This window comes from Miniopterus schreibersii (genome assembly GCF_964146895.1).
Source record: "Miniopterus schreibersii genome assembly, chromosome: 8".
In the NCBI taxonomy this organism is placed as follows: domain Eukaryota; kingdom Metazoa; phylum Chordata; class Mammalia; order Chiroptera; family Miniopteridae; genus Miniopterus; species Miniopterus schreibersii.
This window is the reverse complement of record NC_138109.1, coordinates 18,531,971-18,544,998: the sequence shown is the minus strand read 5'-3', so window position 1 is coordinate 18,544,998 and position 13,028 is coordinate 18,531,971. Positions and strand designations below refer to the sequence as shown.

Below are 13,028 nucleotides of genomic sequence, written 5' to 3'. Positions count from 1 at the left end.
AGTGCTGTTTCTCCCTCTGAAGAGATGAACTGCAATCTTGGAAACCGTGGGTTTGTTTCTTTATATTTCCATGGCCTTTTTATTTGGTGAGCGAGTCTTTTTTTTCTTTTGAATAGGTTTTTATTGATTTCAGAGAGAGGAATGGAGAGGAAGAGAGAGAGAGAAACGTCGATGAGAGAGAGTCATTGACCGGCTGCCTCCTGCATGCCCCCTACTGGGGATGGAGCCCGAAACCCAGGCATGTGCCCTGACCTGGAATTGAACTACGACCTCCTGGTTCATAGGCCAACGCTCAAGTGCTGAGCCACGCCAGCGAGGCAGTGAGCCAGTCTTTCTGATGTCTGTACTCCCCTGCGAAAACTTTTCCGTCCTTAAAGCATTTTTATCTTGGAATTTCCCTTTCACACACTGACTAGAATGTAAGCCCATGAGGGCAGGATTTTTGTCTGTTTTGCTCACTGCTGTATTTCCAGGACCTAGAATCACATTGGGCTTATAGAAGAGGCTCTGTAATTATTTGTTAATGGGCCATATAAAAGCTAGTTCTAGTTATTCCACAAATATTAAAGAAATGCTTAGATGCTTGTGGCACACTCTGGGGATGTGGAAATGAGGAGACCAAGCCCTGGCCTTCAAGAACTCCCAATATATTGGGGATCGTGGGCAAATAATCGGGCAAGGAAAGGACAGCCTACCACTGCTGGGGTGGGGAGGCACAGGGCCTGTGGAGCCAGCTCAGGGGGCCTGGGAGGAGGACTTCCTGGAGGAGCCTGGACTGAGAGGTGGATAAGAGAGGGCTGGAGAAACATGGTAAAGGAGGGGAGGGTGTTTCAGGTAAAGGACACAGCAGTGCAAAGACCTACAGATGAGAAACAATGGGAAGGAGGGTGCAGGAGTGTGAGCTGAGGTCCACAAAGCCCGTATCATAAAAGGCCTCCCTCGAATACCAAGCAAAGGAATCTGGTCTGGACCCTGAGGGCAACGGGCACCTTAGAGAAGTCCTTGCCCCTCCTTGTACCAGGTCCATGCTCAGGCACAGGCGCTGAGCTGCAACAGGCTGCAGGAGGCAGCACCAGGCCGGCCACTCACCTGGTGTGCTGCTGGAGGTGGGAGAGCTGTCGGAAGGACTTATCACAGTAGGAGCAGTGGTAGGGCTTGACGCCCAGGTGGATGCGCAGGTGCTGGGCCAGGTAGGAGGCGTTGGCAAAGGACTTGGAGCAGTGCGGGCACTTGTGGGGCTTGGCCTCTGTGTGCGACTTGGAGTGGATCTGCATCTCGGACTTGGTAAAAAAGGTCAGCGGGCAAACCTTACACCTGTGGGCAAGAGGCAGCTTCACACTCGGGAAGACCCCTGCAGCCCTGCGTGGGGAGCGCAGGGGAGACCTGCACCAGAGACCCCGTGCACCAGGGACGGAGCTTTCCTGAGAGGAGTCTCCCGGGCACAGGCCCACCTGGGAAAGATGGGGGCAGGCTCCGGGCCTGGACAACCTCCAATGTGGAGGAGCAAGGTCTTCCACCTGGGGGCACATTTCCGCAGCCTGGGCAGCAGGTTCACACCTCACAGGGAAGAGGCCTCAGGATCCACAGTTCTGGGGGAGGGGCTCAACCGTGCTGCACCTCGGAATCATGCAGGGGCAGCTTGCAGGAAAGGCTGACACCTGACCCTCCGCATATCCCCCCTAACAAATTAAATCAGAATTTTTGGAGGTGTGGCCCTGGTTTGGCATTTTTTGAACTCCCCCCAGGTGACTCTAACGTTCAGGGTTGAAGGGAAGACGAAACAGACTCCCACTGCCCCAGGCTGGGGTGCCTCACACTGCCTCTGAAAGGATGGGTGCAGCTTGTCAGGTGCCCCCACCCTCGGTCCTTGGGGCAGCCCTCTGTGAGAGCCTCTGCCCCAAGCCCACCAGGACCCCCTTTAGTCAAGATCCCCACCTGTACGTCTTGCCCTCCTTGGCAGTCTCGCCTGAGGCCAGGATAGGGTAGGGGACTACGAGGACAGGAGGGCCCCCTGGGTTCTCCGCCTTGATCTTTTTGCGGCCGCGCTCGGACTTGGGGGGGCCAAGCAGGCCATGGCCCTGGATTGTCTTGATGGAGTCCAGGAGGGGGGGGCTGGTGATCCCTGAGATGAGGGTGGGGGACGAGGCGATGAGGCGGCTCTGGCTGGTGGTGGTGGGAGTGGATGGGGTGCTGGTGCCCGTGCCCGCACTGGACTCTGATGTGCTCACAGCCGGGGTCCGGGAGGAGAGCCCCAGACCTGCGAAGACATGGGGGGGGCAGGGGTGAGGGGCAGCTGCAGAGGCCAGCTCAGCCCTGGCCACCCCGCTGTGTGACTCTGGCAGGTTACTCGCCTTTCTGAGCCCCCCCTTCCCTTTGTAAATTATTACCCAGGGGTAACTGAATGAGAGCTTGTATATGTGTAAGATGCCTTAGGTACCTAAGAGCTAAATTGAGTTAGGTAACAGGCACTTTGGAAATCATTCAAACCACAGAAAAAAACTGAGGCACAAAGATGTTCACTACTGTGTTAGCTATAATAGTAAAAGCTAGAGGCAGCTGAAATACGCAACATTAGGGAAGGAAGGATTCAATGAATTTTGATCAATCTCCTCTAATGAACATTACTGCCCATAAAAAAGATTATGTTTGTAAAAATATTTTTAAAAATTTTTTCTTTATTGATTGATTTTAGAAAGAGAGAGAGGTCAATTTGTCGTTCCACTTATTTATGCCTTCACTGGTTGATTCTTGAATGTGCCCTGACTGGGGATCAAACCCACCACCTTAGTGTATGGGGATGATGCTCTGAGTTACCTGGCCAGGGCCAAAAAAAAATTTTTAAGTCATATGTATGCATAGAAAAAGTAAGCAAGAGGAGATTACCAAAATGTGATGTGGGTGGTAGAATTAGGAGTAATTAAAAAAAATTTTTGGTTTAACTATACTTTCTGACTCTTTGACATGAAACTTACTTTCTTTTACTTCTGTAATAAAAGTTACTCTTTAAAATGAGGAGACTAGAAACCTTTACAATATCAGGTTAAGCAGACAAAAAGATAAAAATAGTATGCGATGAAAACTATGCTTTTTTTTTTTTTTTTTAATCTTTCTGTGCACTGAGAAAGATAATATCCAGAGTTGGCACAAGTACGATTGAGTGACACACACAGTTGGGAGTGTGCACTTATCAACTTTAATGGAGGCTGCATGGCAATAACCCTTAAAATGTTACATGTATGTAGCTTTACACCAAGCAATCCTACTTCTAGAAATCGCCCTAAAGAAATATTTGCACATGGACAAAAAGACTGTATACATGGACCTTCTCTACAAAACTGTGGTATGATCTGTTTGTCCACAGTAGGGACTCTGTAAAGAGATGAGGTCCATCCTCATTATGGAGGACTGGGCAGCCACAACAAGACAGATGTCACCCAGTGACAAAGAGAGAAGGCTAACGTGTACTGTCGGGTGAAAAAGGAAACCATGGAAAGTATGAACCCATTTATTTAAAAACATACACCCAAACTACATATATATTATATAGAGACAACGCAGATGTGTGTAAGTGCACAGGAATGGATGTGAGAAGAGACACACCAAACTAAATTGTGTGCAAACTGAGGTGCTCTCTAGGGAGAAAGAATTTATCGATAAAAGGAGATCTTCATACTTTGTCTATTTGCTTCTATATTATTTGAATTTTTACCTGGTGAATTCATCCACTTTTTACATCTGTGATTAAAGGATAAAATAAAATAAGTTATAGAGAAGACAATAAAATGCTAACAATAGTAGGACTAGGACTAACTTTTTCTCCTTTCAGCTTATCTTCAATGTCTAAACTTTCTATAATGACTATGTATTTTACCTTTATAATAAAAAATGCACTAAAATAAAGTGTCCCAAAAAATGTGTACACACTTTGAATAATTATTAATTCCAATGGATTAAATCTGAAAAGAAAGAAAACATCAATTGAGCTAGTAGCTGTTAAAGTGTGTATACATTTTTTGGGGACACTGTGTATGTTTATGATAGAATGGCAAGTAGGAAAGCAAGTTAAAGTCATGGGTACAGCCCTACCACAAGCTCAGCAAAACATGTATGCACATTAAAAAGCAAACAAAAATGATGAAAAAGGAAGGAAACAGACCAAAAGGCTCTCTAAGCTGCTGAGTTAGAAGCTGGGGCATTATGAGTGATTTTTTTTCTTCGTTTCTCTGTTTTCCAAATTTCCCATAATATGCTTATATTACTTTTTTAATATTACTTTTATAATGAAAAAAATAAATTTAATAAAGTCATAATAATGGGGAAATGTGCAAAGTGGCTGGGGCCTGGGGGAGGCTCACAGGGCCCCATAATTCTTGGATGTCTCTGAAAGGAGGCGGGAGAAGGGAAGAGAGGCAGGGGTGCCTGGCTGGTGGCAGGTGTGAGCCAGGGGAAGAACAAAGACCCAGCTGCAGTGGCCGCCAGAGAAAACCTGTCCACCAGGCATCCCCAGCCTGTGACACTGCACCAGGATGTCCCCCTGGCACCCTATCCAAGACTGAGCTTATGCCCCCACCCCCGCCCCTGCACTCCTTCTATGGTTCCATCTCTCTGGCAGTGCCTGGGAGTCTCCCTCACCTCCTCCCACTCCTCACTCTACATCCAATCCAGCAACCAGCCCTGAGCACTCTTCTTACCGTAACTCAGACCTGCCCACTTCTCTTAGTCTCCACTGCCTTGCCAGGGCCACCATCCTCTCCTGCATCTCTCTCTGCCTCCATGCTTGTCTCCCACCAAGCCAGTTTCCATCTTGCAGCCAGACCCAGCTTTCTAACCCAAATCTAAGCATTTCCCTCCCCGACTTAAAAACCTTCCACGGCTCCCCACTGCCCTAGGGTAAAGTCCAAACTGCACAGCATGACCCATAGGGCCCCTGGCAGTCTGATGCCTGCTTCCTCTCTAGCCTCAGCAAAATGAGGTAGAGCAAAAGGATTAGCCCATAGGCTCTGGAACCACACTGCCTGCCTCCGCCTCTTCCTCACTGTGAAACTGAGCCTCAGTTTCCTCATCTGTCAAATGGAGATGTTAGAGTGAACGCACAAAACTGCTGTTTTTGTAAGTGAACCTAATACTAACAGTACCCACCTCACTGCGCTGCTGGGAGGGATCAAATGAGTATTAATGAAGTATACAGGTGCTCACCATCATCTGGCGCTGCCCACCCAGACTGTCCTACTCCTGCTTTCTACGTATACTCGCTTTGCACATGCTGTTCCCTCTGGCTGCTCCGTTCCCTACTGAACTGCCAACCTTTCCCTGCCTATCTGCTCCTCCAAGGAAATCTACCCCCCCCTTTCCATCCTGCCCCAGGTCTGCTCAGGGTTCTTCTCTGGATTCCTAAATTCTTTAAACTGACTTCGCTTCCCTCATGCGCCCCCCGGGGGGCCCGTCCTCGTCCGGTTGAGTTTGTGGGCTGGGTCCTCCCAGGACAGGGTGCCGGCTGTGGCCGCTCAGCCCAGGCCCCGCCCGCTCGGCCTCCAGAGGCACTGAGCCCCTGGCCACGCCCCCACCCCGGTCTCCGCCCCGCCCCGCGCAGGCCCCGCCCCGGCCCCGCCCCGGCCCCGCCCCCGCAGTACCTGAGACCGTGCTGGTGGCCGGCCGCGCGTGCAGCGCCACGTCGGGCTGCGGCACCGACTGCGGGTGCAGCCCCGGCACCTGCTGCAGCTTGGGCAGCGACATGACCGCCTGGCTGCTCTCGGCCGGCGCCGGCGGCACGAGCAGCGGCTGCTGCGACGAGGCCGACGTGGGCGGCAGGTGAGGCGGCCGGATCTTCTCCGCCATCAGCTGCTCCTTGATCTTGTTAATCAGGACCAGGTTGTCCAGCTGCGGGCGGGAGAGGAGAGGGACTCAGGGAGCGTGGGCGGCGCCCGGCCCCTTCCCTGGGCCGCCCGTCCACCAGCCAGCCCCCGCTCGCCCCTCGCCCCGCAGGCCGCGGCCAAGGCTCCAAAGCTCCAGGCAAAGCAAAGCAGTAAGAGGGGGAGGGCGGCCGGAGGGGTGGCGCTCTGTCTTACCTGGCTGGGCATGGTGGGAGGAGGGGGCCAGAAGTAGGGGTTGTTAAACCGAGGCTCGGCCATCCTGCGGGGAGAGAGCGACTGTCACAGGGAAGAGGGCCCTCCCCACCAGCCTGAGGGGAACTCAAGGCTGGGCCAGTGTCTGGGATGCCTGCCCCGGTGAGACCCTCACCCTGCAGCAATGCAGGCATCCTACCAGGGCCAGGGAAGGACAGCCCCAGGGAAAAAAGTCTGGAACTCAGTGTCTCCCTCAGTGGGCCCAGAGGACAAAGGTCACACCCACACCGGAATGCTCCCAGCCCCCTGGCGGACCAATGCCCATCCCCCAGAAGGACTTTAGCTGCAGAGCCAACCCATGGACCCACGATTCCACACTGAAGCCCGCCCCCCCCCCATCCCATTCAAAGACAAACGGGAATCCTGGGGCAACTCTGTAAATGGCCACAGGGCAGAGGCAACTGCCCACCCTCATCCCTGCTCTTATAACCAATGGCCTCTAGTGCAGACATCCTCATGGGAACACGGGGCAACCTGAGCCATCAGATACCGTCTTTCTGAAAGGCACTTTGGCAGGACCACTTACAAAGACCCAAATGATTATTGGCCTTTGACTCTGGAAAGTTGCCTTTAAGAAACAAGCCTGGCCATGCATAAACCTTTACCTACAGGAATATGTCAGAACACTTGTGCACAGGAGGGCTTGAGGAGACCTGAGGCTAGGGCAGTCTGGGGCTCTTCAGTAAAAGTATGTGACAATCACCGGTGGCCCTCACCTTGCAGTTCCCATGGCAGGCCTGTGCAGTTAGAAGGCCTTTTCAACCAGGGAAGTATGAAGGATGGGCATTGAGCGCTCTCTTAGTCTTCTAGGGGGTCCAAGTCCTCCTGTGACCCTAGAGTAAGTCAAGAAGTGACTTACAGGGACCATGCTGGACAGAGGTATTCCACTGTCTTGCTTCCTATCCAATTTCTCTTACTTATCTCTCTTACAGAAATTACTAACTAAATGCCTAACTGATATCATTGCTTAAGTGAACTTTATTTTGATAGGCAAGGCCAAAACGAAGTGCCTTCAACCTCTTTTCTTGGTCCTACAAGCCTGAGAAGCCCCTACTGGAACTGCACACAGAGGATTTCCAGAGAAAACCGTCAGTAAGATTATAACCTAATCTCAACACTTTAAGAAAGATCTTTTATGTTAGTTATCTCTTATGGTCTTTACTTGAGAAGAAGGCACAGGAAGTATTATAACCCGATATTCTAGGTGAAGAAACTGAGGCCTGGAGAGAAGGGAAGAGAGCTGCTCAAGACCACAGGGCTAGCGTTCCAGAGTCAAACTAGAAATCAGATTTTCATAAGTTGGTTCCTCTGGGGAATTTGCTTTGCAAACCCCAGTGCTCAGTTGGGTAAATGTCCACATGCCAATAACTCAATACCTATATGCAAAAATCCTTGCCTCTCACTTCCAGCCTGCGGGTAGTTTGGGTCTAAGCCTGGCCAGCCTGGGGATCAAAGTATCTTCCTCTGGGGTGGCCAGGGCAGCCCCTGCCTCTAATATCCCTCCTGCTCCCACCACTCACAGACACCAAGCTGCCCTTCCCTCTACCATCCCTCAGAGCCCCACACAAGACGCACTTCCTGCCTGGATTTCTCCCTGAATGCTCCAGATCCCTGGGACTTCTCTCTCAGAAAGACCTCAAAACAATAACAACAGTGAGGAGGCTGCCTTTTACCAAGTGCCTACCTTGTGTGAGGCACACTGGAAGGCAGGTACTCTCATCGCCCACATTTTACAGCCCACATTTTACAACCGAGGAAACTGAAGTTCAAAGAGGCGGAATGACTTGGTCAAGGTCACACAGCAAGTAAGCAAAGAGCTGAGATTCCCACTCTAAACTGCCTGACTCCGAAGTCCAGCTTATCAGTCCCTTAGCTGTTTCGGCCCAGAGGTTATTAATAATACAAGTTGCATGAAAGAATGCATAAATGAAGGAATAATAATCAGAATTATTTTAGACAATCCCACACAATTATCTAGTGCTGCTGGCACTTTACAAAGCTATTCTGTACCCCCTGGCATTTTCATCAGAGCCCCAGGAAGCAGGGAAAAATTTTCACCCCCATTTCACAGAGGAAGAAACTAGGGCACTAGGAGGGAGGGAAGCACTTTCTCCAGGCCACATGGATGGGGAAACAGGAGGGAGCACTGGACTACAATGGTGGGCATCAGTTTTCTGAGCATCAATTTTCCTCATCTGTAAGATGGGGTGAAACAGTCCTGGCCCAGGGCTCTGCCCATTGCAACCAGCTCTTCCTCAGATAGTTCTGGGGGAAAGCTGTGCTCTCCTCTTCCTCCAATTCAATGCCAAGTTCAGGCTTCCCAAAGTCCGACCCTGGTCAGAAAGGTATAGGGAAGAGCGTGGCTTGCCTAGGGTCCCGTAGCTGCAACAGAGCATCTTCTCTGCCGTTTACCAGGCCCCCAGCCAGGCAGACCACTCCTCACCTTCAATGGGGAAGCAGGCCCACAGAGGGGAAGGCACTGCCCTGAGTCATTTGATCTGATCTGCACAACTTTGCCTAATGTCTGCATCCTGCTCTGGCTGGTCTGAAATAATTTAATTATTCAGTCAGTGACCCTGGCCCTGGTGTATACCTACTGTGTGTCAGATGCAGGGAAGGCCGGCTGGGGCATGATGGGGAAAACGCTTGCTGAGCTCCTACTGTCAGACACATTGCTAGGTGTGCACCAACAGTATCTCATGTGAGTCCCCCAACACACCTGGGAGGTGGGTGTCCACCTCTGCAACCCCAGGACCTGCATGACAAGGGGACCATGGTAAGGGGGGGGAAGGTGACCAGGGCCGGACTAAGCAGCTTGGACCTTGTCTTGCAGGAGGGTTTTAAGCAGGAGAGAGACTGGTGAAACGTGTGTTTAGGACAGGTGGACGAGGCAGAGGGCATCCCGACAGAGGCACCAACTCAGAGGCATGGAGATATGACAGTCCAAGGCAGCTTTGGGACAGTGAGCAGCCACCCACTGACATCAGAAAGAGTACTGAAGAGTGGTGAGGGGGTGAGAGACACAGGTTCTTGAATGCTGCGCTAAGGTGCTGGGATGGGTGCTGGTGGTGAGAAGGCATCAGGAAGTGTGCTGGGCAAGGGGAGCAATGAATCTAGGGGCCAAGGCAGAGGGAGAAGCCTGAGCACAGAGGGATGGAGGCAGAGCACAGCAGGTGGGCGGGGGCTGCATGTCCATGGCAGAACAGGCAGAGGATACACATTGGTGGTTGCGCAGGGAACATGGCCTGGGCTTCATGGTCCAGAAAGAAGCCTAGAGTCGGTACTGAGAGTCCTGAGATACACAGCACTGATCTTGCAGTGGGGCAAACAAGCTGTCATTTTGGGTTTTTGCTCTAAAAGGGGGGAAAAGTTGGATGGGTGGATGAATGAGACACCTCCTAGAGCTGCCTCTGAAAACAGCATTCTGATGGCAACTGGCCCATCCATCCATCCGCCCATCAACACATCCATTGATTCTGAATACATGCTATGGGCCAGAGAACCAGTGCTGGGGAACCTGAGGCAAACAGAAGAGCCCTGCCCTCTGGGAGCCCCAAGCTAAGTGGGGGAAGCAGACAAATGACCCAGGTTTCTGCAAAAAAGAACTTTTGCCTATGAAACCTACTACATGCCACCAAGGACCTCATGTGGTCAAAGCCGACAGGCCACCTTCCAGTCCTACATGGCATCCCTGTCACCTGGGCCCTTTGGGAAGATCTGTGTGCCATGACCCCTAGGTCCCTCATCTCAGTCTCTTTCACAGCACTCCCACTGGGCTGCTTAGAATAGGGTAGGAGCTTCCTCTCCCACTGACCTCAATACCTGGGTGGCCCATCTACTCTAGGACTTTAAATACCAGTCAAACCCAAGTCTCCGCCTGCAACCTAGGCCTCTCCCTGGAGCTCCAGGCCCAGCTTTCCAGCTGCTTCCCTGACACATCCCTCTGACTATCTCAGGGCCTCTCAGACTCAGCAGGCCCAAGCTGGACTTGGTCTTCCCCTAAGATGGGCACCTCCTCTAGCCATTCCCAACTCCAAGAGGGCATCCCCATCTGCCCAGATGTTCTTGCCCATATATACATTGATCTACAACATGTTCCCTCCCTCCCTTCCCAGTTCAGATCCACCACCAGCCACATCCTCAGGATTCTCACTTCTTTCCACAAGTCCTAGCTACAATCACCTCACCTGGCCCATGGAACAGCCCGCTTTGCTTGGAGCCCAATGCACCCAGGTTCAAATCTTGGCTCCAACTCACCAACTGTGTGATCTTGGGCAAGTCACTTGCTTCTTCCCCCCAAGTAAGGGATGAGCAGCCCAGAGCCAGGGACCTGACCCAGGATGGAAAGAAAGGATCTGGGAGGACTTCCCAGGGGAGATGATGCCTGCTTTGGGTCTTAAAGGATGAGTGGGAGTTAGCCAGGCAAAGGAGGAGTGGGGAGCATTCTTAGCAGGAGCCTCAGCAAAGGCCAAGGTGAGAAGCAACACGGGGAGCTAAGGCATTCTGGTGTGGACTGGGAGACAGGACACGAGGCTGGAGCCAGATCCAGAAGGTCGATTCCTGAATCCTGGGCCTGGAGTCTAGACTTAAAGCAGTGGGCGATGAGACAGAATCTGTGGTTTAGAAAGACCCCACTGACTGCCGAGTGTAGACAGGACTAGAGAGGCCAGGAGTGGAGGCAGTGAGAGAACACCCATCAGGAGGCCCCTGGGGAATGGAGGTGATAGGCAGGGCCAAACCTGGGCCAGGCAGGAGAATGACCAAGGGGGCCTGGCTATTTGGTTGAGCTGGAGGCCAAGGAAGTATGTTCAGGTCGCCACCCATGGTGTGGCCTGGGAGATCCTCTGGATAGCAATGTGGACAGACATGGCCACAGGAACATGCAGATATAGACAGCACCAAACTCAGACACACATGACAGACACAGACCTGTAGCCCCAAACACGGACAGACAGGGATACAACTCCCATGAGCAGGAACCCACAACTACCAAGACACGGAGTCACAGGAGGATACTGTTAAAGTGGGTACGTGCACACAGCCCTCCATGCAGACCCAGGGGGAGGCAATGTGGGGCGCTCGGGGAAGCTGGGATGAACACAATGGCTTAATTCCCCCAAAGAACAAACCCCTCATTGACAGGTTTCAACCTGGAATCACAGGCTGCTTACCTAGAGTGTCCTTTCCCACTTGGTGAACTTCTACTCATCCTTCAAGACCCAGCTCAAGTGTTCCCTCTTCTACGGAGCTTTCCCTGAACCCCCAGTCAGTCACTTCCTCTGTGTTCCCAACAGCACCTTGTATATGAGAATAACAATAACAATAATAATAATAAAATGGCAGCTACAGTTGATTTCAACACTTATTATGTGCCAGGCACTGTGCTATGTCATATGCATCATGTCACTGAATCTTCCCAATGACACTGAAATGTGCATTTAACAGAAGAGGAAACAGCAGCTCAGAGAAGTTGACCAACTTGCCCAAAGTCACACAGCTAGCAAGTGATGGAGTTAGGATGCCACCCAGCACCACAGGGACAATCAAACCCTGGGGCAGTTATCTGCCTCCCTGGGTGACTTCCCTGCCAGACTATGAGCTTTTCCAGGTAGGAATGGTGCTTGTTCACCTCTGCCATTCCAGCATCTATCCCACGGTGGTTTCAGAAACTCTTCATAGAATGGAAAAGTATCATAATGCCGACAACCTTTTCTTGAGCACTTACAATGGGCCAGGAACTGTGTCAGGGCATTTTACAGCCATTATTTTACTGTTATAATAGACCCATTATAAGGAAACTGAGGTCCAGAGAGGTGAAGTAACTTTGCTGAGGTCATAGAGCCCAGTCTGGGTTTGAAACCAGGTCTATCACCCTGTACCAGGAGGGTGGCCTCTGAGGCCAGCCTAGCAAGCTCCACAATGGAGAACTGGGGGAGGAGCACTCAGGAAGGGGTACAGCCAGTGCCAGGCCCTACCACCCCAGAAGGGTGAGGCCTAGACAAAGAGGACGAGTAGCCCAGGGTAGAATGTGACTGGCCTTACCCACTGTAGGGCAGGGGGGTGTGGTTAAGCAATTAATGTCCCTCCCCCAACCTCAGCCCATCCCACAGACATTAAAAAATGAGAATTGCCCAGTCCCGGTGGCCACAAAGCAAATGGGAGGGAACAGGACCCAAAACTGTCCGGACACTATGATTACAAGGATGCAAAAATAAAAACCTGCGTCAGAAAAAGCCAGCAGCAGGGAACCACGCCCAGAGGGAGGCTGGGCGTGCTGGGAAGCAGCTGGAGCTGGTCAGACTTTTTGTCTTTGTTTCTCTGATTTCCAGGTTCTCTGTAATATTGTTCGGCTGCTTTTCCATTGAAAACAATAAATTTATTCTTTAAAAAATGAAAGAGAAATGGAAGGAAGGAAGGAAGGAAGGAAGGAAGGAAGGAAGGAAGGAAGGAAGGAAGGAAGGAAGGGGAAGGAAGGAAGGGGAAGGAAGGAAGGAAGGGGAAGGAAGGAAGGAAGGAAGGAAGGAAGGAAGGAAGGAAGGAAGGAAGGAAGGAAGGAAGGAAGGAAGGAAGGAAGGAAGGAAGGAAGGAAGGGGGGAGGGGGAGGAACAGCTGGAGGGTCTGGAGGCGAGGCAGAGCAGGGAGAGGTCACGGTCAGCTAACGATGGGCACTCACTTGACAGCTACATGCCAGGCCCTGCGCAGCCCCCATCCTCCAGGTACACATGACCTGGGTAAGGGATAGCAAATGTCAGTGAGGGCTGCCTGACAGAGGTGAACAGTCAACCTACACTTTGGAGCTGGTTAGGATTCCACCAGGTGGGGAAAGAGGAGTGTCTCTACCCCCTTTCCTGCCTTGGTCCAGGTCCCCTTCAGCTACTGCAAGGGTCTCCTCACAGGTTTCCCCAC

The 13,028-nt window shown here is 51.7% G+C and overlaps 1 protein-coding gene across 4 annotated transcripts in view; it reads right to left on the bottom strand.

Moving 5' to 3' along the window:
- Positions 1-13,028, bottom strand: part of ZNF362 (zinc finger protein 362) — a 34,965-nt gene that overhangs the window by 9,871 nt on the left and 12,066 nt on the right. Inside the window, exons 2-7 of one of the 4 annotated variants that reach the window (XM_081144531.1) lie at positions 12,796-12,849; positions 11,294-11,419; positions 6,066-6,129; positions 5,631-5,877; positions 1,936-2,257; positions 1,090-1,314 (exon numbers count right to left, since the gene is read on the bottom strand). In XM_081144531.1, coding sequence (XP_081000657.1) covers positions 1,090-1,314; positions 1,936-2,257; positions 5,631-5,877; positions 6,066-6,129; positions 11,294-11,331 — 896 coding nt within the window. In that variant the 5' untranslated portion in view covers positions 11,332-11,419; positions 12,796-12,849. Of the gene's footprint in view, positions 1-1,089; positions 1,315-1,935; positions 2,258-5,630; positions 5,878-6,065; positions 6,147-11,293; positions 11,420-12,795; positions 12,850-13,028 lie in introns of all 4 variants that reach the window. The other 3 variants (XM_081144530.1, XM_081144533.1, XM_081144532.1) reach the window with 3 other exon arrangements.